Source organism: Lutjanus erythropterus, chromosome 1, assembly GCF_056507025.1.
Source record: "Lutjanus erythropterus isolate fLutEry1 chromosome 1, fLutEry1.hap2, whole genome shotgun sequence".
Classification (NCBI taxonomy): Eukaryota; Metazoa; Chordata; class Actinopteri; order Lutjaniformes; family Lutjanidae; genus Lutjanus; species Lutjanus erythropterus.
The window spans coordinates 8026522-8054186 of record NC_139317.1 but is presented as its reverse complement, the minus strand read 5'-3'; the positions used below and the strand labels follow the sequence as shown (position 1 = coordinate 8054186).

Genomic DNA, 27665 nt, shown 5'->3' with positions numbered 1-27665 from the left:
ATCCTCAGACCTTGTTGTGAGCAGTTTCATAACAACACCTGCCAAGCACATCTCTGTGCAGACAGAAGCATGTGGCTACTCATGAATGATCCAGCTGGTGAGCGTAGTCTAGTACAAAGAAAATCACTCCTACATTTAACTGCTCTCAATCATATCTGTGGATTATCTTGAGGAACAGGGTCATGGTTTCTGCTGCTGAGTTTTTCCAAGTATGTTGTATTGTTGTATTGTTTGTTTGGCTCACTACGAGCAAAGGCAGACACCTCCAAAACTTGGCAACTCACATCAGAACAATCTATGCTACCATTTGTCATGACTTCCTCTGTGCTCACAGCAGGTTTATTTCTCTCAAACTTTGGTCATGAATTTGTTAAAATCTGTTAGTGAGCACTTCTTCTTTGCCAACATAATCCATCCACCTGACAGATGTGGCACACAGAGATGCTGATTAAACAGCAGGATTATTGCACAGGTGTTCCTCGGATTGGCTGTTTTACATGAACCGCCCTACTCTCTGCCTCTGCCCCCGATTGGTTACCACTGGTTTACCCTGATATTCTTACCCTAAACTATCAGAGTAGGGCAGGTAGTGATTTTGCCCCCCTGAAAAAGTAATGTGGTATCTTAAGCCCTCTGTGAAATAGCCATAGTTCAGTGCCTAATCGTCTTGAGAGATAAAAATGCACATTTCAGTGTCCTTTTATTATGACCAGTCTAAATAACACCTGTGCGATAATCCAGCTGTTTAATCTGCGTCTCTGTATGTCACACCTGTCAGGTGGACGGATTATCTTTGCAAAGAACTACTTGGATTTTAACAGATTTGTGAACAAAATTTGAGAGAAACAAACATTTTATGTGCACAAAAGTCTTAGATTTTTTTCATTCCAACTCATGAAAACTGGGAGCAAAGCGAGTGCTGTTTTTATTTTGGTTGAGTGTAGATGGATAAACAGCACTTACAGGCCGGGAAAAATATGTATTTTTTTATTTTGAGGTGAACTGTGAACCCTTTAAAAAAAAAGTGTTAACTAGTTTTCTATTTTTGAAAAGGTAGGGGAAAAGCAAAAGATTTTCTGTGACTCCTGATTCACATTGCATCAGTTTTTATTGATTGAAGCAAAGGCAGTTAGTCACCGTTACAGATCGGTTGAAATGCACAGCATGTTCATTCCTGATACACACCGAGACCTTGATTCCAGTGAAGTCAGACTTGAATAGGAAAGCTTTTGAACCTGAGGACCATGATCTGTCAGCTGCTCACTCAGGAGCTGTCCCACAGTGCTTTGCAGCGTACCTCCAGGTGCTTCCGGATCACAGGCGTTCAATCTCCTCCAACCCTGAATCTGCCCTCGCCATCAAATTTCATCGAATTTGAAGCGGGCCGGTGTGAAAGGCAAATGATTACAATCTGCTCTCCTGATTGAACTCCGCTGACCTTTCTGCAACAAATGTCTCTTTAAAAAGCACCAGCGAATGTCAGACGATGCCTTTTTCTTCCACTGGAAGGGCTGAAGGGTCCAGTCCACACTGCTTCATCTGGACGGCGATGTCGAACAGGTAGTCGTAGCATTCACACCTACAAAACGCAGCAGTAATTTGAGTGTTGGAGGAGAAAAACACACTGTAAAGAATTCAAAGGGAGAGTTCAGATTATCAGAAGTGGGGTTGTATGTGGTTCTTATTGATAGTCTATCAATATCTACAGCAGATTTGGAGCAGCAGAGAGGAGCACCCAGAGACGTATCATACATAGACACTACATTGACTGCTCGGCTTGTTGCTGCATTGTGTCAACATCACCGCCATAGTGGAAAAGTCAAAACTAACCTGTGAGCAAATACATGTAACTTGGGGAGCTGTGTTTTTTTTTCTGGATCAAAAAAACACTATTTTACTGTTTATTTCTCGTCCGATCTTGTTGAGTGATATTATATTCAAAGGTTTATGATCTACGTGGAGTAAATTAGAAAAAAAATTTTTTTTTTTTTTTTAACTTGATTGGGATCATAACCCCTTGAATATAACATCACTAACTGAGACTGGTAGAGAAATAAACATTATAAAGCTTTTTATCCAGAAAAAGCACCACATTTGCATGTATTTGTTCATCTTGAACTAACAAAAATGGTGGCAACATTGACCTACAGTCCATACAATCTAAAGGTCAATACAGCATCTGTCTATATGTGTGTGTGTGATCTACTCTATTAAGAATATTTTCACTGCTTTACCTCGCCATCAGACAGCTTTATCAATTGGGAAAACCAACGCTAGCAACATACTAGTGTATGTGACTCCAGTGAACCTGACCCAACTTTTTTAAAACACTGAAGTCACAAAATGACACAAACAAGCTAACCAATCGAGGCAGTGATAGAGGCGTTCTTTCAGGTAAAAATACAGTTTTTACTTAAGGAGTCTGGTTGCTTTGGAGAGAACAATGTATGGCTTAAATGACTGTTACCTGTCTGACGGCAAGGTAGTGGCAAAACTATTCTAACAGCAGGGCATCACTGTATCATATTGTGATAAGGTGTGAGTATTGTCTTCTGGTTTTAAAGGCTGCATTACAGTAAAGTGATGTAATTTTCTGAACTAATCAGACTGTCCTATTATTGGTCTTCACTCGTAGTTATTATGTCCATATTACTGATGATTATTTTTCAGAAAATCTAACTGTGTTAATATTATGTGAAAGCACCAATAGTTATCCCTGCAACATCGTCAATATCGATTTTTTTTCGACAAACATGTTGTAACACCTTAAGCTCCTTCCAACCTTTGGAGTACACAACATGTTTTCAGTCATGACCTTCATGATCAATACTCATCTATTGATCAATATTAAGCTTTTTTCCAGCTATGCCACCCAGGCCTAATATAGTGTACACTTAAAGGAGAGGTCTGTAATGTATTTACTGTAATAAATCATAAAATGACCACTCACTTCAACCATAATCTTTTTCAAATACAGTCTATGGTTCCAATTTTCTATTTGGACTGCAGTACTCAACTATAACTATTGGTGCTTTCACATAATATTCACAATCCATGCACAATTGTTAGATTGCTCCTTTAAATTGATTTTTTCTAAAATACATTTTGCTGCTGACCTCATTACTTAGCTCCAATGCTGGTACTCCTCTCTGCTTCTCCAAACTGGGCACATGCATCCATCTGCTGTAGTAAATCCACTGACTATCGATAATTACCTCATACAACACCACTTCAAATAATCCGAACTATCCCAGAGGTTATGCTGGGAGGTAAATACTCACATGGTCTTGGCTTTTTCCCACGACTCGCCCCAGACGTAGACACCATGTCGACGGACGAGGACCGCACATGAATCCGGGTATTCCTCCATGGCCCGAGCCATCCGGTCTTTCAGGTCCCTCTCCTCTGGTGTATTTTCAATAATAGGCACGACCAGGGTGTCATCATACCTGGGTATGTGCAGGGTACAAAATGACAAATTACCCTTCAGTCTGTTCACTTTTTCAGGCACTAAATGTTGCCATCAGTGTTCTGACAGATAGAAACATGCCTGTTGTTTACGTCTGACACCTCCATCTGCTGTACAGTCTCTTTGACTGTGAGACAATCACATCAAAGTAATACAATGAGAGGGAATCAGGCACAGTACTGAGACTGGGTAAATAAATACTTTATCGAGAACAAATAGCAAACATTTCCTGATTCCAGCAACTCAAATGAGAGGATTTGCTGTTTTTCTCTGTTGTTTATCATCACTAGTTGAATATTTTGGCGTTTTGGATTGTTGGTTGAACAAAACAAACAATTTGAAGTTGTCACCTCAGACCTTTTTCACCATTTTCTTGACATTTATAGGCTAAATGATTAATCAAAACACTGAACAATGAAAATAATGATTTGTTACTGCCATAATCCAGCAGGATCCTGACTGTCTTCTTCCCAGCTCTAACCAAAGAGGAACCATCTAAACCTCTGCCAGCAATTCCCCCTTTTTTCTGCTGCCTGGACGGGTAACAAGCAACCTGTCAAATCTGTGAACTGTTAAAATATTATTCCTATCTGAATTTCCAATCAGTGGTACATTGTGAGGTCCATCCTCTAAATGAAATGAGGACATTTTAAATTATGAAATGTGTTATTTCACATAGTATCCAATTATATGCATGAAATAAGACATAACAGATCTCTGAAGGCAATCTGAAGTAAAAATAAATAAATAAATAAATAAAAAATGAAATGCCAAACAACAGTGCCTGTTTTGTACAGAACATGTTTTGGCGTATTTCAGCCTGTGATCTGCATCTGGGTTATTGAGAAAATTAAGGCAAGACGGGACACATTCATGTACAAAGAGACCACGGCCAAGAAAGAGCTGTTTGTTTCTCCATGTGTTTTTTACATACAGATGCCTGCAGACTGTGATGAATTGTTCTCTTTGTCTGCTTGATTTGATGTTCCGTGGTTGTGCTTTTCTCAGCCCCGATGAAGGACATGAACTTTACATGCTGGTTTCCACAGCAAAGCTGGCAGCTGCCACAGGCACCGCTGGAAATTTCTACTTTCAGATTGATGGCAAGTGAACTTGTGCCAAAACTGCACCTTGACTAATTATAATTGGTAGGCAAGTTTTATTTTACTAGATCTTAGAACATAAGCATCGCATTAGTTTGGGACACTGATGAGCGAATCATACTGAAATATTGTTAGTGACATTCCCTTCCCCTGCACTTCAGTTTGTACTCTCAGGCCTGAAAACTCCAATAGGATGAGCAACGTAACAATTCTGAGCTTTAAAATTAAATAACACATCAGCCGAAAATGAACATTTCTGCCACTGTGACAGGCCGGTAAGATGACACTTTAATAATGTGCACGCGGCGAGCATGTCTGCGGTGTGAAGGTTTTTTGAAGTGTCCGAAAGGGACAGCAGAGCAGCTATTTGCAATGACTGTTCAGTGTTGGTCACGTGAGGAGGAGCCACATCTCATTCCTTCAATGCTACAAATTTAACTGTCCACCTTGAGAGCGGCCATCCCAATCATTACGATGAATTTGCGAAGAACAAATAGAAACGCACCAGCAAAAAAACGCAGAGTGAGAGGTAATTTTCTTATTTTGTCCTGTCAGTATCCACATTTTGAAAAACATTGTTTTGTGTTTGCATCTGGCAGTTAACCATCACAATAAGAGTTGGCATAATAATCAAGGATAGACGCTGTCAGCATATCAGATATCAGCAAAAATCCAGTATTGTGTATCTCTAATTCTGAGAATAGGTCTAAACTTCCTTTGTGACAAACTGCCTGCAGGTGCTGGGCCACATAACACTAAAATAGTTAAAATACAACTATTACACTTTTTTTTTTACACTGGACACAGATTTTTTTGGCAAATGATGTTAAGTATACTAGGAACAGTCCAGATCCAGATATGTAGTACTGGCACTGGTCCGATTCTGGCCAGAATCACTGAATCGAATATCAGAGGAAAAAAGACAAAGTACTATACGATTTGATCCATTAATCAAAACTTAAGTGGCGTGCTGATGAGACATTTATTTTAATTCTGAATGTTTTTAATGGTGCCAACCAATCAGATATACTGCTAAAAGCTGTCTGTGTGAAAAAGTTTTAATAAACGCACCAGTATGACAAAACTGAATCATGTTGTGGGTTATTTATTTCTTCTTCCTTCATGGAAGTAGAATATCTGTTTCACAGTTTGAGCATCATGTTTTTTAGATGGGTCGAGCACAGTGCATCCATACAAATATATTATTAAGAGCTTAGTTGTTTAATAGAGGAAAAAAGGCAGGATTGGATTATATCTGTCTGATACAGATTTCGATAGTATAACCTTGACTATCTGCCAATACAAGTGGTATCAAGTCATCCTTAGTTTATACATAAAAAATAGTCTTAAATTTACTCAAAGCACAAGAATTTAATTTGAATGCCTCTGTTATCTCGCTGGTCTCTTGGTTAAATTGTAATTGGACACGACAGTTATCGTCAGTTTGCCTTGTTTATCATTTTTAACTGACAATATATGTATGTCCTCAGAGGAGCAAATGTATATCTTTACAATTGGTGTTTAGTTTTATTGCAAAATTGGTCTTATATTTGATTAAACAGCAGCATTAAAAAGTCTCACGTTTCACTTGCTGGTACACGTGGACAAAACGAGCTTGTAAGTTGTTTGGATTTGATATTTGGTTCACTTGAGTTCTCTGGCTCTGCCCTAACACGAGGAAATAGGCAAGACTCTGAGGTGTATTATGTAATTATGCTGTTGCATTTTTTAAATTTGAGGTTTAGTAACCCTTGGAGCTCACTTTGGTTACCTTAGTGACGCTCAGTTAAACGGTTTCATTACAAACACGAGGCTGAGCAGTGTCTCTGCCCAGGTGGAGCGCACACAATCTTTTGGCTCATCCATATTTGCCAATCGAAGCAGTGATTTTGCAGCTATGATCTCTACTACAAGTGCCAAGATACTTTCCTGACCAAGACTTTCCAAAAGTCCACTTGAGTGAGAAATGAAAACGCTTGGGAAACTCTTTGGACTTCACTAATCCTTGCTGCTTGATTACATACCGATAGTTGGTGCCTGAGGTGCCCTTACGAATCCCCTTGATCATCTCCTGGTGTGTTATCCTGAACTCTTTGCCAGGATACAGCAGTGTTGCCATGACAGCAGCCTTGGAGTGGGTGTGTATAACTGCCTGTGCCCCTGTATTTTAGCAAAGGAAAAGCAGATTTAGATTGAGTGTCGTCTGCTGGTATCGTCTTTTTCAAATTCTAATTCTAAAAAGGAAGAGAAAAGCATGTGAGACATCAAGGTAGACTATGCTTTGAAATTCTTTGGTCCAATTTAAATTGTGTTTGTAATGAGTTCCAGTTTAAGAGGCTTCATTATCAGTGAAGGATGCAAACTGAAAAAACCTTTGACCTGCCAGTCCAGGATGAAGGAGATGAGTAATTGATAAAAGGATGATCCTTTTGGGTAAGGCATTTCATTAAAATGTTGACCTTTCATTATAATGCCTTTATTCAACAACAGTATCTCATGAATGTAACCTTGACTGCAGTTTTCTGGGATTTTGTCTAAAAGCAGAATTTCAACAAACCACAGCCTCCACATGAAAGACCTTTATTTTGTAGAAAACAATCTGACACTTCTCTGCCTTTATTTCAGAGTAAACCTATCTGCAACCTTTAGGTATATTACACATTAAGTTTATAAAATAAGATGTGTTTAAAATGTAGCTGTTCAAAGAAAGATGATCAGATAAACTCTTTGGGATCTATGGAGGCTTACTGCATTTACTTGATCTTATGGGATAATATTCATGTTTAAAAAAATCATCTATGTTTTTCTGAATTCATGAGATAAATTAGTTAATAGCATCGATCTTTCCACTACTGTGGGCGAGGAAGAAAGTGAGCACTCCGACCGCTTCAGCCCCTTGGAGAGCGGGCTATGGTGGGCGAGGTTCCTGGAGGGCAGGATAAGAAGTCTTGGGCGAAGGCTCGGGGGTTGAGAGCCCCGCCAGGACCCGCCGGAGCATGCTGAAGGCTGGTTATAGGCTTAGCAACAGGCTCCAGGGGGGGTGAGAGCTGGCTCTGGGTACAGAGAGCCTGCTGAAGGTCTCTCAGAAATTCAGACACACACTGCCTTTTTTTTTCATGAGTAATTATCTCATGAATTCAGAAAAACAGAGCCTTTTTTCCCATGAAAATGTCCCGTAAATTCAGACAATCGGTGCACTTTTTTTTTTTTATGAAAAATTAGCTCAGAAATCAGAAAAATAATTAGTAATGATTATCTTTGCATTAACAGTTATAAATTCAGAAAAACAGCCAAGTGAGTTTTTTCATGAAAGAAAAAATCTATCTTTGAAAAACTGTGAAGGCATTTTGTACATGAAATTTACATGAAAAATCTCATATTCTACTGACGAATTGTGTTTCACCTTTAGTGAACATAATCAAAACATCAAAGTTTTTCTGTTTCATTCAGCCTTTCAAATGAGACACGTCTATTGTCAAAATAAAAAGTATTTCCTCTGTTTTGTTTTGTTTTTTCTTCTGTTCCCTCCAACTAATCCCCATGAATTCAGCACGACCTTGCAATTTTGTCCAAACACCTCAACCTTTCCCCAAATCTGACCAGTTATTGTAGCTTTCTTGCAGGTTTCACCAATCAGAGCAGTTCCTCATGCAACTGTCATACATTTATGTCTTAATGAACCAATTCAGTTTTATTATTTATTATTTTTTGTATTTATTTATTTTTTCATTTTGCACTTGTACTGGTATACACATTTATAGTATAAAGTTTTGCACTTGCTGTTTTACTGAGTTTGAGCTAAAAAAAAATTCAACTTGTGTGTGAAACAACCTGCAGTTGGACTTCCTTATGTACAAATAAAGCATATATTTTTAAATAAGTTTTGTAATCCTGAGCCTTTTTGATTAAGGTTGATAAGAAAACTCCAGTGTGTGTTTTTTTAAATTCTCACTGGAACAAGTCGCCTTTCATTTTTAAGTAACTGATAATTGTTAATTTAATAATTGATAATTGTTTTTTAAGAAAAACAACTCTCTGATTCCACTGTCTTAAATGTGAGTATTTTCTGGTTTCTTTTGTCCTCTATGACAATAAACTGAATGTATTTGGTTTGTTGGCAAAACAAGATATTTAAGAACATTACCTCAGGCTTTGAGAAATTTACAACTAATCGATAAATCGTGAAAATAATCGACAGATTAATCAGTAATGATTAACAATAATCATTAGTTGCCCTAAATAATAATAATAATAATAATCAAACTTCTTTTTTTTGCAATTTTCACTTGCAGAAAATGCCTAAAAACATTACAAGCTGCTGTGAAATCAGCATTTTAGGCCACAACAATCTTTGTGCTTTAGTCCACCACGGATTTGACTCTGACACAGACAAAAGTGTATCACTGATTTAATTAAAAGGTTAACTGATGGTGCGTGTGTATGAATGTGTTAGAGTGACTCACCTCTCATTGTGTAGGCATTCATAAAAAGCGGCGTACACTGGCTCTTCTTTAACTTCTTCCAGGCAGGTGGACAGCTGATGTCCCTCTCCTCCACGTCACACACAAACATGTCTTCTGGCTGAAAGGCACAAACGTTGGAAAGGTGTGATTTAACACAATACTCCTCATCCAAATCACAACTCTGATTGTTTGTACTGAGCAGAACAATATTTCACTGTGATTAGAATCTCCCCCACCTGTATTCTCTCTTTCTGGACGCCGGACGGTGCGATGAAGATCTGCTCTCTATGAATTACACAAAAACAGCATACAGTAGTGTGCATTAATATCAAGGAGAAGCAAGAGGACAGTGAAGTAGTTCTTGAAATAGCCATCCCAGGAGTTAGTTCGTCACATTATAATGGAGCATCGTGGCCTTCTGTGGCATACAAATAACTGAACTCTCCTCAGGTTATTTTGTTCTTAACTCAAAGATAATGTTATAGTGTTACTCACTGAGTTAAAACATTATGGCTACAACAAAATGTTAAAGAAAAACTCGCTGAAGCTTTTCTCGCCATCCATAAAGAGCCCAATCCCGAGGGCAGTTATTAAAAGTAATTCTTTGTACTTGTGCAACAGTTTCCCATAGACGTTTTGCAGTCATTGCTAAAGTCATCACCTGTTTAATCTAAAAATCTCTTTGTGTCTCGGTCTCCATTGTTCTGTTTACTTGCAACAGACTTTGTACTGCAAACTTGCAAATGTAAATAATGTGTCAGTGACTTCCTCATGTGTCATTTCCCAAACCAAGAAATTAATCATTGTCTGAAAATCTAACATTCTACAGCCTTGACCAAAAGATTAAATGAAATAAAAAAAGAGAGATAAAAAGGAAAGAAAGCAACTTTTTTTCATGTTAAACACACCGCCTCAGCTGATCCCCCCTTAAAATTCTTTGCAATGATCATATTTTTGCTTAAATGTCGAGAGCCTGAACGTTTCCCCCATAGAATGTAGAGGATGAATCCGTTGTACGCTTCTTTATCTAACAACAAACACAGCAGATAAAGGAGTAGCCTATTGATTTTTTTTTTTGTGTGTGTGCAAGGTTTGGCGAGACCGCCTCAGGCTTCTGAGTCATTTCTGAGTCAAACCAAAGCTACTGTGAGAAACAGGCTTCAAAACTTAAAATTCAGACCTGCTCTCACAGAAAATAAAAATACACTCATTAGAATTTTTGTGTAGGACTGTGTGGTCGTCTGACAACCGTAGTGTCTATTCAGATTGCTTTGTTCGTGAATAGAACAGCTCTCAGATCCCTGAGCTGAACAATTAAAGCACCAATTTATCAACAGCCACATTATGGATAAATCTGAACAGCTCTCATTTAGATGACGATGTAGACTAGATTGGGCTGCAGATTGGGGACTTCAAATTTATCCTGTTTCTTTTTTTTTTAACTTGATATAAAAAAAGACACCCTGACAACTAGAAAACAGTCATTACTCTGTCAAAAACACAGCCATTTTGAGGAATAATACTGTGCACAGCCGAAGTAGTGCTTATTTTCTATCTGAATCTAAAGGTATAATAATTTAACAGGATGAAAGGAAATTCTCCGGTGGATCATTTTAGAGCTACAATGTGTTTCCATCTAAATGAAATACCAGCATACATGGAGCAGTGGCAGTCAGTAAATCTTATTTGGTTTCATCTGAGGTTTCATCAACCTCCCTCGTTGGCTTAAATAAATGTCTGCCATTCCCAATTTCAAAACAGGGATTTGCTAATGGGTGGTTGCTTTCTTTGTAGCTGCCATCCAAAACAACACAGTTCAAAGATGTTTGTAATAAGCTGTCAAAGCCTTCAGTTTGAATTCTGTTCCATTATTGCAAAACCGTGGCCTTCTGTTCACCCCGGATTTGCACACAATGTCAAAACGGATGTAAGTGACCTCACATGAGCCTCCCTGGCCTCAATCTCCGCAACAAAATTACGCTTTTGGCATTGATTGTCAAAGATATGCAAACAGAAAAGTTAAATGAAGGCTCCTCAGTGTTTTTCAGGCCACGGACTGCTTAGATGATAGACAGAACAGCATCCCCTTAAGACATATTTTGCATTGAATATTTTAGGGTCTTGTTCGTGAAATTACAAAATAATCCATTGTGGTTCACAAGAGTCTGCACACTTGGGATAAAAATACAGCTAATTGGCCAATATGTTTCAATAATATGTAGCTAACTAATCTGCCACTGTGGATTGGTGGTGCAGAATGATTTAGAAGGTCAGCTGGCTATGAACAGCAATTATTTTTTGATCCTCTTTGAGCCGTGAATTACACATATTACATATATATTTGTCAATTTAAGACACATTTTTATGAGGCAAGAAGGCTATTTTTTCCAAAGTAAGGTCCCCTCTTGGTCCACCGGGCTGGGCGTGACTTCACCTCTCTATGAAATGGTTTGTATTTTCTTATGAATAGATTTATTTTGTTAATAATACGTTGGATTCATGCTGATGTGTATTTTCAAACATGTTTTAGGGCTATTCCACTAAATCTGTGCCCTTTGCCTGTTGTAACTTTGAAAAATTAAACTTCATTCTTCTTTCTCCTTTTTTTTTTACTGTCTCTAATATCATTTTCATACCAAAGTAAGTGTATAAATGCACATGAGTAACCCATTAAAAACAAGCAACTGACCCTTTTCCGAATGCCAGCAGACCATGCTGCTTCATAATAAAAGCTTCTAAATAAAATAAAGTGGGGACTTTTTATTGCGAAGAATTTGTAGCAAGTAAAATGTTTATACACGGTTCAGTCGCTTGACTAAAGACAAGCAGTTCTTCAGTAAATATACACCTCCAAGCGGCTGCAAACTCTGCTGTGCTGAGCTGCAGCACAGAGTCAAAGCGAGTCAAGCGGCACATGTGGATGAAAAAGAAGCAAACAGCGCGACGAGCCTTCATTGCCTCAGCTGAAAAGGGGTGAAAATAATGTGTCCACCCTGGTGTTGTGTTTATATCACTGCTGATCAGAGCTAGAGGCAATAAATGCCAGGAAGTGAATGCAGATTGTACTCTTTCCCACTGAAGAAAAATGCCAGATGTTAGCAGGCAGACATGTTTACCTATTCAAAATGTATAATGATCAATCTCAGGTAATTTTATTTACTTTTTTATTATGAATGGAATGTCCTGTGGATGGAAAAGGCACTAACTCTGTGGGATGGCCCATCTTCAAAAACTTATCAAACAATAATTGGTGCCCCCTCTGCAGTAACTAACTCATGGATCCCCTGTTAAAGATCCTCACGTTAAATGAAGGTGAATGAGTGACTTCATTTTTAGCAGCCTTAAAATTGGGTTAGATCACAGTTAAAGGTCCAGAGTGTAAGATTTACAGGGATGTATTGGCCGAATATGGCTGAATCTAGATGACACTGTATAATATTCATTCACGCTTGAGGCAAGCCGTATTCATTTGGTTGCAATCTACAACCTCACAGCTAGGTGCCACTAAATCCTACAGACTGCTCCTTTATGTGATTGAGCATAAAAAATGAACCATTTCTGATCTTTCACAATATTCTGCAAGGAATGAATGAACGTACGAACCCTCGTCTCAGACTGATCCCTCCGCCCGTCCCTGTCACCCATCCCAGCTGGTAGAAGAGTCGGCATAACTCGGGGATGAGGACACGAGGATGCTCCTTCTCCTGAAACAAACACAAAAATGGTCACCCAAGTTATCACAGCTCAAGTTTAATACTCTTTATATAAATCAAAGTTGTGAATAAAAATCACTGAACTCATTAAATGTATAATCAACGTGCCTCAAATGTTTAAGAATTGAATACGTTCCTTTTGGTTACTTTTTCTGTACTATATTATTAATAATAAATATGTATTTATATGACAGAAACAATATTGTAATTTCATGTTATTCACAGTCAAAGTTACTAGGTTTTGTGATACTTGCTCTTATGTATATATATATATATATGTCTGAAACTGAGCTTTATTATATCCAGTGGTTCAGTAGTTCTATTTATTTTCTAAGTGTAGTTAAAAAAAAAACTAAAAAGAAAAACTCTTTCCAACTAACAGAGAGAGGAGCTAAGGAGACACAGACACACACAGACTGCCAACTGAAGCCCTTGTTTATATATACATATATATTTTTTTTATTTATTTATTTTTTTTACCAGATCAATACTAAAGACCTGAGATCCAGTACTGCCTCCTGCCTCTTCATCCATAACACCAAGAACACAACACAGAGCACCACAGGCGTGACACATTGGCTACATAAACTGCTGACGGGACAAAATGTTCAAAAGTATGGGCTCACTTTAGTAAAAAACAACTCATGAAACAATTTGACTTATTTCTGCCAAAAAAATCAAAAGAATCTTTTCACATCTTCTAACGTCATGTTTTTTGCACCAATTGTGGCAAGAAGTATTATTAAGAGTATCGATAAGCAGTATCAGTACCAATATCTCTATCAATAAAATCCTAAAGATACTCATCCCTAATCGGCACTGTGTCCCTTTAAAGGAAAAAGCAAACTGTTATTCAGTGCAAACAATGCATACATCTTCACTGCTGTTAAAGCAAGATTGTGAATTTAATCAAAAGAAAGTTAAAGGTGATATTTATTATGTTGAACTGGAGGTAAATTTATACTAAAACAGTAAAGATTACTTTCAAATATTACCAAAACAGCATCTCCAGACTAAACATCCCTCCTCATCTAAAGATTATTAGCTGGCAAAGAGACACGTTTAAAAGAGTAAACAATCTAGAGGATCTCATCAAACAATACAAGAGTACTTATAATTAACTTATGTCTTATTATGTGATATTGGTACAGATCACTATAATGAAATGATGCTGTAGAATGACAGAAGCGTTATGAAACCTTTTTACAGATGTTTAGAGCATCTGGAGGCTTTCCTGTAAGCCCATTTTGTTTTTGACTTGAGTACAATAGGTCAGAACCTGTGCATTAACTTAAATATGAACCATGTGTATCTTATATCTGTGTAGAAATCTTTTGTTTTATTCTTGTGAGTATGTACTGTGATGTACTGTGTGTAGTATTGTGTTTGGTTTGGACCCCAGGAAGAACTGCTGTTGCTCCGGCTGCAGCTAATGGGGATCCTAATAAATGAAATAAATGAATTGAAATGTTTCTTGCTGTCAACAGAAATGACATGACGAGATCAAAACCAACAATAAATTGATTCTACTAACAAATATTGCCTATTATGTCAAAGTCTGATTATTCCTCTGTGCCATGGAGCTTTATTGTTGTTCAAAATCTATTAAAAACACATCAGTGGTGACATGTTTCTTAATTACCATGAACACACACACACACTACACACAGTCTTCTTTCTGGCTCAATCCCACATGCACCACCCTCCTGCCTCAAACAAGGAGTTTTTAACTGATTATGAAACCGTCTCAATTAAATACTGATACTACAATTAAATACTTTTGCTTATGTAGGTCATATATAGTCTATGTGACCTACATAAACAAAAAAGACTGGTGTTTACAGTTTAAATGTATGATGGGATCCCCAGCCAGGATAAAAAATCTGTTTATTCTTAATGCCAAAAATAATGGCAAATATCCATTCATTTGGAAGTCGGTTATTTGCATCTGACCTGTATTTCATGCACACTGTGTTCATGATAACGTTGTTGTAATGTACTGCAAAGATCATAGGTTACACAGCTTATTTTTACACAATAAATGCAGCTTATTAAGTAGGGATTTGATGCTCTGATATAGCAAAAATCACAGGATATATCACAGGGAATATAGTCCAATACAATCCATTAGCCTAAACCATCATGTATATGCTTAACTAAACTTTCAGCGACAGGCCGTAAAGACAGATGTGTCACAGTAACACAGATGAGCAGCGAGTGTAACGTGAACGGCATCTAGAACGTGAGTGAGACCTGTCAGCAGCGCCGTCATCCTGCAAGCTATGTGAAGTTAGTTTAAGCTCAAGGACGAAAAGCACAAAACATCCAAGAGCAGTTTGTGCTTTTATGCAATTTATTTAAAGCTACAACAAGGAACTTTCATATTTTGTTGATTTTGGAGGCCAGTGCGGACAAAAGCAGTAGGGGTTCCACCGAAACAACCACAACATAAAACTAACTCAACAAAAATATCCTCCTGCTTCTTTTAAACTGCCTGATGTGCTTCTCACTGTAACTCACCCTGGAAAGATGTAAACAGGCTCTTTACATCTGATTTCAAGGAGACTCTGACCTGGTGGCAGGCATTAAGAATAACTATACAAAAATAGCCAATGTTCTTGCTGATGTTCCTGTTTGCCTGTGTAGGTCATACAGAGGTGTCAGTAATAAACTCAGACTTTCACAACCACTTAAAAACTCATTTTAGTAACTTTAAATTTCATTTTAAATTTCTGAATGGGGCTGACGAATCAAAAATGCTGCTCACAGTTCTCTGTGTGAAAAACTTTAAACAAAAGAAGCAGAAACATTTCAGAACTGATCACGCTGTGGGCTGTTTATTTCTTTGATCGTGGTAGTAGAATATTTGTTTGAGCATGTTTTTAGATGATACAAAGATAAAGATTAATACCTTGGCTGCTTAAGAGAGGGAACTAGACAGCATCTACAGATTTGTATCAACAGAGACTCAACGTTGTTGAATTCGTATTGGCATTGGACATGAAGAAGTGGTATTGAATCATCCCTGTTATCAAGTCATCCTCTCCTCCACTTTGTTTGAAGTCTTGAATACACTGAAGGAATAAAATATTGAACATGAATATAAATTGCAGACCGGCTGCTGCGCCACCTGACTGTGTCAATACACCATCCTGTGCACCTCGTCTGTTAGGTTTGTTTTTTGAGTGCATACCACCAGGTCAGCATCGTGGGGAAACACTGAGATCCATCAGCGAGAAGAGAGGCTATTTCTATATAATTATTCCAGTAATGCTACGTTTAGCTTTCATTTTCCCAGGCAAAGTAACATCAGCTGGTTAAAAAGAAGCAGGAGGAGATTTTATTTTAACACACTACTGTTTCTGTCCTCAGGGGCCTCCAAAATCAACAAATATGATCATTCTTTGTAATACTTTTAAATAGTCCAAATGTGTATTAATCCGCAACTCAAAATAGTTCCTAACAAAAGAAAACACTAGTAACACACCTGCATGAGTAAAAACTACAGCGCCACCTGTTTTAGAAACTTAATGAGCCTTAAAAAAAAAAAAAATTAAAGATTTGTTTTGAGTAGGAATCAGTGGGCTAAAGGCTGTGTGCCACAGACAGGGTGGGGAAGTCAGAAAGTATTTTAATATGCATTAACATATTGTTGGTTTTGGTCTTTCCTTGGAATTTGTTGGCAACAGGAAAATTAGAGATCCACTGATCCGTCTTTTTTCAGTTCTGATCCATTTCTAGAATTTGGATACCTCCCGACCGTGTACAGATATACATTGATGCTGAATATTTGAAAGGCTTTCAATACTCTTCAATACTGCAATACTGGCAAAACATTGTCAGTTGATGTAGGTGCACATCCAGTCAGAGTTTTCACAATCTGGAAAGCTTATTTAGTTTGTACACTGAAACTTGTACGACAGCGTAGGATTGTGTCTTGTGACGTTCACATGTGCAGCAGATAGTGCTGAGGGACGGCCCTCATCTCCCACGATGCATCGCTGAGAGTTTAGTGTTAGTTTAGTTTTTGCTACTTTTGTTAATGTTTGTAATGTGGCTGATCATAACATGGTGGTGTACGGCGGGTTATGCTGGTAGTTTTTGTTCCGGTTTACTGCACCATGAGGGAGGCGGTGGTACATTTCTTCAATCCAGCTGTATTTTCAAGGCAAATGTCAGACATGTTTCCCTTGTGTTATATGTTAATACATAGGCTGTATTTTATTTTGCGCTACTTAGCATAGGACCTACAAACAGAAAATGTGTGGCTGCGGAGCTTAGTTAGGATTGGTGACGTAAATCTGATATCTGATGAATGACTTAAGTATATACTGGTCCACTGTAGTTACGATGGATCAGATCAGTCCCCCAATTTTGAATAATGTTGTACAAGGACAGTGTTACAATAATGAAAACATCACATTCAATGCAACCAATGCTACTGCAGAATAAGTTAAATGCTTCGTAAAATCCCATAAACTATCCTTTGTTTTTTCTCACTTCGGCAGGCATCTGTCAAGTTCAGGTGTGGTTCAATCGCATCACTTCATACAAATGCAGATTCAGTGTCTGTCATGTTATGCTTGCCTGTTTCTCTGCGGCCTCTTGACCTGCATCTTGACAGCCGTTGCTGGTGCCACACAAAGATGACATCCCCTGTGAGAAAGAAACAATTTTAGAGGCAAATCGCCAAGCAAAAAGAAGACGTCTGGGAAATGTTGCATTAACGCTGATTTCAGTGTCATATGAGACAAGATTAGTGCTCTTAAGTCACAATGAAACAGCATTCTGTCAGCGTCTTCCTTCCTTATTTTGTTTGAAATCTGATAAGGCTGAGATAACACTGGGAAGAGTAAGAGACAACTGATTTATAGTTCTCACTAATTTCTTTTCTTCCGTCTCCTCCCACGCGTCAGTTCGGGAGAAGCCACAGTTTCCTCAGATGGAAGATAGACAGCACAGCTTCAAAAACTTAGATGCCTCTTTTGATTTAAATTTCTATTTACAGCAGTGGTTACACAATGGAAATCCCTTAAAGGTATAAATTATTTAAGGGGGTAAATGAAAATAAAAAAGTGCATATATTTGGAATTGCCTGTTAGCCTTAACAGATAGTTGAATGTGGAAAAAGGAGGTAAAAGGTTGTTTTTCATATTGTGAATATGGTGTTTAACAAGATAGGACAACTTAAAAGTGGAATATAATACACAATCAATCAATTATTAATCAACTGTTAAATTAATAGCAAACTATTTTGATAATCGATTAATCGGTTTAAGTAATCTTTGAGAGAAAAAGCTTCTTTAATGTAAATATTTCTTTACGTCTTTATGAAATTACACTGAATATTCTTGGGTTGTGGACAAAACAAGACATCTGAGGACATAATTTGTTGCATATACATCACTTTCATGTGTGCATTTACTCATACTTCAACAACAAAAAGAAAACATGCTATAAAAAGGCAAATATTTTCCTTTTTTTTGTCTTTAATAAGCATATTAATTGTTTTTCATTGTGACATGAATTTTTTTTTTGTCACATTCAAATCAAATCACAACACAGATTAAAAAAAATTAAAATGTATTTTGCATTTCAGTGGTGTCCAGCAGAGGAGCACAGCCCTGCCAATACTAAAGGCAAACAACTTTTTTTCTTTTTTAAAACTGAGACACATTGTCAGTGCCAAAAAAATCAATCAACTCAAACATGAGTGTATCTATCATCATTGACATGAGCTGATGGCAGCCATGACAGATCACATCAGTTTCCTGTGAGCTAACAGGCTGCAGAGACACTAGCATTGACTGTAGCTTAAGTTACATTTATGATTGACTGAATGTTTTTATCTGCAGTTGTCTCGTGTTATAAAATGAACCTTCTCACTTCTTCATTTGATTTGGATGTAGCCTGGAACATTCATATCACAGTGAAAAACAAGGCTGAAATCTTTTGGTCAGTTGATTGACTGGTTTGTCATTAAGCTCTTGTCCGTCCAGAGTCTCATTGGTCAGACAGTCGCCAGTGTTACTTTAAAAAGGAGATAAGCTTCTTATACAGATTATATATATACAGATTTGATGTATTTTACTTATCTTTTAAGATTTCTTGGGGGGGCTTTTAGCCTTTATTTTGATATCACAGCTGAAGATATGACAGGACAGAGAGGATGATACGCAGCAAATAAGCCACAGGTGGGAGTCAAAGCGGTGGCCGCTGCAGAGGACTAATAGCCTCAGTACACGAGGTGCACACTCTACCAACTGAGCTACAGGGGAGCTGGGATGTATTTTACTTTTGAGAGTCAGTCTATGTACTGAACATTTACTGGCTCCAAACCAACTGACATGATGTCAGAGAGTCAACACATCGGCCCCCAGTCTCAGAGGACAGGAGAACTGAGAGGACCGTTGGGCGCTGTTGCACTCGTGTTGTCATACTGGAGGAGAGTTAAGAGAAACTGTGTGAACTTTACGCCTCATCTGAAGCCAAATAAATAACGAGAGAAGCCGGTTTATGCTGCATCGCTGGCTGCATTAGCACTGAGCTTTGTTAACACACAGAAGCCGGTGTGACCCTCGTCACTGGTGTATGTATAATGTGTATGTGTTGTTGCATCAGCCAAGATTGTCTTTGGTTGACTGCAGCCCTAAAAATACAACACAATCAGCTATTAAAGACAAAAAGCTGAATATGATATGCATAGATGAAAAGGAACTGCATGTAACAATATGAATTTGTTTTTATTAAGGCATTTTAAATCTTCCATATTAACTGGCACGGTTTTTAAATATCTTTGTCTTATTGGAGTGTTGATATGCATGACTGGTGACTACTGGCATGACCAAAAAACCTAACTGAATACTTTTGGCTTCTGGAAACTATGACTGGCATTCGACGCTGTTTTTCTGACATTTTAAAGACCTAACAATTTATTGAGAAAACAATCTGCAGATGAACTGATCTGAACTGGTCATGACTTGTGCAGGATGTTTTACCACGTCTTGCTGTATACAAGTGAAGTCTGTTTCCTGCTCTGGAAACACTGTAGGCCTACATGTCAGCGCACATACTTAATTGAGCAATACTCTATCCATTCATTGTCCATAACCGCTTATACTGATGCGTCGCGGGGGCTGGTGCCTATCCCAGCTGACACTGGGCGAGAGGTGAGGTACACCCTGGAAAAGTCACCAGTTCATCGCTGGGCTGACATATAGAGACAGACAACCCTTCATGCTTATGCCGCATGTCTTTGGACTGTGGGAGGAAGCCGGAGTACCCAGAGAGAACCCACGCACACACAAGGAGAACATGATAACTCTGCAGAGAAAGGTCGCAGCCCAACCACAAGCTCCCCAGCAGCCCAGCCAGCTGGGGGATTCGAACTCAGATCCTCCTGGCTGTGAGGCGACAATGCTAACCACCGAGAACTGAGCAATACCGTGTCATCTAATCATGAGTATGCAAGGAAAGAAGGAGGACTAAATCAGGTCATTCCTGTTTCAAGTTCTACGCCTATCAGTGAAATCAGCTGTTCAAGTTTTGGTGCTGAGTTGGAATGAAAACTCAACCTCTCTAGAAAGTCATACTGGCTTCTGTTATTAGTCGCAAGATACTGTATTCAAATCCAGAAACATGTGACTTGCTGTAACTCTGTTACTTTTCACGTCCAAAACCATGATGATGTTTGTTTATTTTATGCTTTGCTGGATTAATGTCATATGGTACATGTAACAAAGTTCAGCAATGAGTGCATTATTTAAGGGTTAATCAATAAAACCTACAAGTGTTCGACATTTTTAATAAGGTTTACTGACAGGTAGGGTACCTAAAAAACAAATGGATGCACATATAACCTGTATAGCTTGTGTTACATCACATTATAACACAGATCAAACAATCAATTGGATAATTAATAAGCTGATTAATCTATTGTGAAAATAATTGTTAGTTGCAGCCCTCAAGATTAAAGAAAAAGAATAAGATTAACTGTATGATAATGTATATACAAGTCATGTATATCCTTCACTCCTGGTGACAAACTTTAAATTCCACATCAAAAATACAGATGTACTATTCACAGATCCAGATTATGGTTTAAAGAGCACTACTCTGATAAAAAGTTTGGGTTTTGACTATTTCAGATAGTGTACCATGTCTTTTTTTTTTCTACAACCGAAACCCCTTTCCTGTTGTAAAACTGTGTTGTAGCTGCTCTGGAAATACTGTACATGTCGGCGCACATAACACTCGGATGAGTAATCTTCTGTCATTAAAGGTATTCAAATTTTTATTGCAACAGAAGACTAAACCAGGTCACTTCATTTCACTGAGAGGCTCTCTATCTCTAGCTGCGTGCCTATCAGTGAAATCGGCTGCTGTTGTTTCGTTGCTGTGTTGGAATGAAAACTTAACTTACATAATAAACCTACATAGTTAAACTACCATCTGTGATTAGAAGTAAGATATTGCATTCAGTTTCACAAACAGGCAACCTGCTGCAATTCATTCGCTTTCAACTTTTAAAACTTTGTTGATGCCATTTGTTTTATCTTGTTCTTGTCTCGACTAATGCCGGATCACACGTGTAGCAAACACAATCTGTGCTTTGTTTCAGTTTCAGTGTTCAGGTTTAATCAAAAAAGCATCAACATTTCTCAACATGACTTACTGCCTTGTACCTCATGTATTAACTCACCTTTGCACTTATGGACATTAATGATGACAAACAGTTTTCACTATTTTCTGATATTCCACAGATTAAATGATTTATCAAGGAAATAACAGGCTGATAAATATGATAACAAAAATAATAGTCATTAAAAAGAATAGTATATGATATGAAATGGATTAGGGCTGGGTAATACATCAATATTATATTCATTATTGTGACATGAGACAAGATATCTTACATTTTGGATATCATTATATGGTACAAGTGGTTTCTTGTCCTGGTTTTAAAAGCTGAATTACAGTAATGAGGTGTAATTTCCTGAACTTACTGAACTTACTGGTTGTTCTATTATTTGCCTTTAGGCATTATATCCACAATGATGATGATGTATCAGAAATCTCATTGCTTTTAATATTTTGTGAAAGCAAACAGTCATTCCTACAATACTGCTGAATTTCTGGTGTCATTTTATAGAACATGCGTATTTTGACACACATACCGTATATCGTGCAGTAGCTGGAAAATACATTATACTGCTTAAAAAATATTAGTTAGGGTCGCAACTAAAGGTTATTTTCATTATCGATTTATCTCTCAATTATTTCTCGATTTATCATTTTGTTGTGTCTTCCATAAAATGTCAGAAAATGGTAGAAAATGATGCTCACAATTTCCCAAATCCTAAAATGACGTCCTTAAATGCCTTGTTTTGTCCACATGCCAAAGTTTTCCAGATTATGTGTCATAGAGGACTGAAATAACCATAAAATATTCACACCTGAAAAGCTGAAATCAGAGAACTTGGACACTGTTATTAAAAAATAAAGACTCAAAACAATTAATCAACTATCAAAATAGTAATTTAACATTTGATTAATAACTGATTGACTGATTGATAGAATTGTTACGGTTCTAATATTATTGACATAATAATAATAATATGAACTGTTCCTAATATGAACTGTAAGATAATATATATTTAAACTTTTGTCATTCAGTCCTGAATGAACATTTCACATGTATTTAAAGATGCGCAGGTTTGAGGAGTCCTGCTCTAACAAAGACCTTTTTCTTTATACTTTTTGATTTTGACTTGTTGATGTGTTTATGGTACCATAATTTTGTTTTATACAAATAAAACCTGTTTCCTGTTATACAACTCTGTTGTAGCTGCTCCATAAATACTATAAATCTCAGCGAGTGGCTCTCTGTTTAAAGTTGGTACTAGGCCCGGTTTGTACCTTCTGTTTTCAAAATAAGTTGTGCTCACCCACCAAAATAACATTAAATCGTACTTATCAACCAAATAGTCACCTTAAGCTTTAGGAAATAATTATGACAGAGATTTTTCACAATTTTCTGACATTTCTTAGATCAACTGATTTATCGAGAAAATAACAGGCAGGTTAATCAATCATTAAAATATTTAGGTTGGTTGCAGCTGCAAAATAAATGATTAATGAGAAACATGACAACATGAACCGTATGACTGTAAATTTAAAGTCACTTATCGTTCACTCATGGTGGGCAAACTTTTATTTTCATATCAAAAATACAAATTCTAAGTATTATCAACAAACTACGGGTTTGAAGAGCTCTGCACTAACAAAAAGATTCTTTTTACTTTTTGGTTTTGACTTGCTGAACGTGTGCACAGCACTATATCTGGTTAAATACAGGAATTATTAACTGAAGACGGTTTTCTGTTATACTTTGCTCTGTTGTAGCTGCTCTGGGAATATTGATCATCAATCTTGTGTCATTAAAGTTATGCCATTTTTAATTGCAATGAAAGACTAGATCAGGTCACTTCATTTCATGAAGCGGCTCCTTGTTTCAAGTTGCGTGCCTATCAGTGGAGTCATCTTTGATAATCTTGGTGGTGGGAATGAAAACGTCACCTCAAATAAACTCGCAGAGCACAACTGACATCTGATGAGACGCAAAATACCACGTCCATTTCATTCAACAGGTGCAATTTCCTTCTGGTGCTCAACATTGGTCTAAAATGACCTATAGCACACATCTGGGGAGAGTTTTTTTCAGAACACATTTCATTTTATTTCCTCACTTAATATCCTAAATATTCTTAAATATCTTGTTTTTGATTAACACAAAGCATGATTTTTATTTTACTTCCATACTTTTTGGCACACATGGGTCAAAAATGACCCATCTATGGAAGTGTGATTAAAAAAAAAGAAGAATATAAATCAACTATAATAATAACAATTAGGATAAAATAATTAGTTTAGCTGTGATTTAGAACAGCAGTTCTCAAGCTGGGGGTCTGTATTGTGAGATCATATCTGGGGGGCGCCAAATGGTTGCAGAAAATAAAGTAAAATACAAACTAATGTGGTAAGCAGGGCAGAGGGAGAGCCAGGAAGCAGCTCTCACTGACATCAGACCCTGAAAAACATTCAGAATCAATCACATCCCTCAAAAATGTGGATTTTAACAGTTTTCATGTCTGCAACAAAAACTTCTGTGGTATCTGAAAGCAAGATATTTGATTTGTCATGTGCAAAGACAAGTTAGTCGATAAGTACCTGAGATATTGTGGGATGAAATGATTTTATTGCAAAGATATAAAAGACAAAAAGAGTCTTGTTGGACCCATGTTGTGATCAAAGGGCCGTAATGTTATCGTTTGATCTTATTCCTTTGCAGACTTTAATGCCACATTGTTCACGGAGCAAACACAGACACTGGCAATGAGTTTTAACCAAACAAAGCTAAACACTTTTCACTGGCAGTGTATCTTACAACAAATGGAGCCAATTGACCTATAACCTGCAACGTTATAACTTATGTCACTGACTAAAGGAGAACATTTGTCTAAGTTGAGTTTTAAGTTACAGGCTCCTCACCTTACACTGAGTTCACGCTGCTCAACAAACTGTTCAGTTTGGTTTATTAAACGTGTTATTAATGTTATTGTTGTCTCGGTTTGTAGCATGGAGATGTTTAGCTGTTAACGCTAACTCATTGAAGAGTATTAAACAAGTTAAGTTCTGTGCAGTTGATGCTAACAGCTGATGCTAACCTACAGCAGCTAAACTAACTTTAAAAGTAGGTTCGTTCAGCTCGCAAACTCGTTTCTTGGCATGACAACGGTAGTTTAACCTCCACTTCTAAGACTAGTAAAACATACATAAATACTTACCGTATTTATGTTGTTAAAACAGTCTGTGGTTGAAATATACGATGTTCAAAACAGCTAGCGTTGCTACACGCCGTGCACGCACATCCGACGTCATCAACGTGCGACGCCCAAACAGGATCACGTTGTCCACCACAGCTGATTTTCTTGAGCACATATTCACACACTTAACGTTCACGTGTATACACACAACGGAACATCTGAAGTATGTAAATCGTTTAGTCAAGTGGCAGAAAGAGAACCATAAATACTCCCTGCATTAAAATAAAATAAAATAAAAAATAGCTGTCCGACAGAAGTATTAACAACAAAATATATTTAAGTATTAAAAGTAAAGCACTTTTATTCTATGCAGAATATTCCATGTGGTGTTACTATAGTATTCGATCATTATTATGCATTAACATGAAAAAGGGGCACTTATTGTATTTGGTTGAGGTGGAGCTTTTAGCAGCTTTATATTTCTGTGTATATTCTGTGAAGGTTTTTTGTTTGTGTGATCAATTATTTATCGATGAAAAAAACATGTAGATCATCAAGCACAAAGAAAAATCCCTTCTGGGAACAAAAGCTAAGCAGCAGGGATCAAAATAAAAAAATAAATTGCTGAATTAGAGAGAGAGAGAGAGAGAGAGAGAGAGAGAGAGAGAGAGAGAGAGAGAGAGGAAAAACAAATAAAGAAGAAAATATGGAGAAAAAAAGATTAAATTAATAAATTAATAGCCAAAGACCAGAGTGAAGACAATAAAAAAAAAGAGGAAAACAGAGGCCCAATGTGATGAAAATGCACAAATACACATACGACCAGAAAAAATGGAGATACTGGAGACGCATGTTACTATTAGAAAGGGCTGTGAGGAATGAAATTGATTAAAAGGCAAGATTTTGGGACTAGTTAAACCTGTGAATAATCTCAATAGACCAATTAGTCAGAGTGTGAACAGTAGCACCGTTGATTCTGGCAGTGAACCTCTCAAACAAACAGACATCTGAAAAAAGAGTGAACCAGGTGCTCTTCATTCTTAATTATAGTTTTCTTAGCTGCAGTTGAGGCAGCTAATATAATCCTTTTATCCTTAAATGGTAACAGGCTATTGGGATTGTAACAACAAAGAAGGATAAAAAGCTGGACAACTGGGAAGGTTTTTTTTTTTTTTTTAATCAGTGATACAACCAACAATCATATTTCTATAATCACAAAAATGTTTGATTCTGGAGCGAAACCAGAACATACTGTCTGTAAATAGCCTCCCCGAACTGATCCAGGACATTTAGTGCATAAATCATGTTAGCCAGTTTCAATCTAAATCTGCTCTCAGGCGTAAAATAAAATTTGTACATGAATTTATAGTGGATTAGTTGATGAACCATGTTTTTAGATGAAGAAAAAATAGACTGTAGAGCAATTCTAAACAAGGTTCAGACTCAAACGCTTTTTCCCAAGTTCTTGTCACAGCTACAAATTTAGTTTTAGCAATAATTAGTGCAACCAAAGGGTACTGAGGTAAAGGTGCATCCCAAAGTACTCCATATGTGTTGAGTGCTGTGTGGAGTTTAAGGTAAAAAGAAAAAAACACAAAAAGAGCCTGACAGAGAATAATAGTCCTTCACATCCTGGAGGGAGAGAAGGTCCTGGCAGTTAAAAACATCACCTGATACATGAATGTTTTGTTTAGACCCCTGTGGAAAAATGAAAGGTTTACTCCAAGTCAAAAGTGCATCATAATGATATGATATTTGCAATCAGAATAAATATGTTTTCCTATGCGCCTTACAGATAGTGTATTGAAAACCAAAATCTCAAGGCACACCTGTATTCATGCAAAATATCCTTTATAACAGTGTTTTCCAAACGGCTTTCTGGGGACTCGCTTTTTAAAAATGGCAAACCACTGGGACCCAATTCACAATAAGCCTTATCAATAAATCTGTGTTTAAATGAACATTTCTGACCATTTTTACTGCCATTTTGGCATCTGCACATTATATCATCTTGACGCATGTTAAAAAAAAATGCATGTTAAACTGATTTAGAAATGATAAATAAATGCATTTGGGCTGAGATAACAGGATATCTCATTGTTTTCATTCCCTTTCATAAAGAAAAATATGGGACATTAGAGCAGACTTCATGAATAAATAATAAATGTCCATAAATGAGACAAAATAAGTGTGTTTAGGTTGCATTTAATTAACAGGTTCTTGTTCTTTCTTCTCATCAGTAAAACATTATACACATTTGTAATGCTTTATAAAAGGTGTACAACAGTAAAAAAGCCTAAATTTACTAATTTCTTCCATTGACTTTCACTTATTTGGTGATCAAAATAAAATCTCCTGTGACACACCTGTAGGTAACGATCCAGTCTCTGGAAATGACCACATCATAATGTGTGTTATCACTCTTATCGCTTTGTCAACATTTATTTTACTTGCTAATGCCATATAAAATTTGATTAAAAAACTACTATATTATACTATAACTATAACATAATTCAAAAATTAATTTGTTACTTTAAGATTACTTAAAAAATATAACGCATCAATTAAGGCCTTTGATTTGTCACGGTCTAATAATTCCCATCAACAACTGGGGTCTGTTTTCATGGATTTTCAGTTGACTTTTTCTGGTATTCAATTTGCTTCTGCATTGGTAAATGAGTTTGTGCAAAGTACTGATATAGTGCTTAATAGTAATCCATTTTACTGGCTTATTGCTTATTCTGGCCATTAATTTATCTAAATAAACCTTTATCTTTGCAGCGCCTTTTAAATCCAGAGCTTCACAAAATAAAGATACAGTGAAATAAAACCACAATTTAAAGGCAACATCGTGCAATAAAGTGTAGAGAGAAAAACAACATATAAAAAGAACAGTGTTAAAATATTTAAATACATAACAATATGACACAATTGCAGCCTGTACAGGTGGGTTTTTAGAAGCTTTTTTAAACTGGGGCAGTGACTCAGCTGCTCTGATGCTGAGAGGAAGTTTGTTCCACAGTAAAATCATTATCTCCTTTTGTTTTAAGCCTGAACCTTTTAACAACATTTGATTCTCTGACATGAGGAGG

At 37.0% G+C, this 27665-nt stretch overlaps 2 protein-coding genes across 2 annotated transcripts in view; one reads left to right on the top strand and one right to left on the bottom strand.

The window, feature by feature from the left end:
• Positions 1-1089: 1089 nt before the first annotated feature.
• apip (APAF1 interacting protein) lies at positions 1090-24716 on the bottom strand. Its single transcript, XM_084733286.1, has 8 exons — positions 24595-24716; positions 17336-17404; positions 12639-12739; positions 9272-9320; positions 9036-9153; positions 6597-6732; positions 3282-3449; positions 1090-1579 (listed from the first exon to the last, which is right to left on the bottom strand). The coding sequence occupies exons 2-8, from the start codon at positions 17399-17401 to the stop codon at positions 1480-1482; spliced, it is 738 nt and encodes a 245-aa protein (XP_084589412.1). The 5' UTR covers positions 17402-17404; positions 24595-24716; the 3' UTR covers positions 1090-1479.
• Positions 20063-27665, top strand: part of LOC146332595 (uncharacterized) — a 29261-nt gene continuing 21658 nt past the window's right edge. The window contains exon 1 of the mRNA XM_084724291.1: positions 20063-20153. Coding sequence (XP_084580417.1) covers positions 20063-20153 — 91 coding nt within the window. The remainder of the gene's footprint in view (positions 20154-27665) is intronic.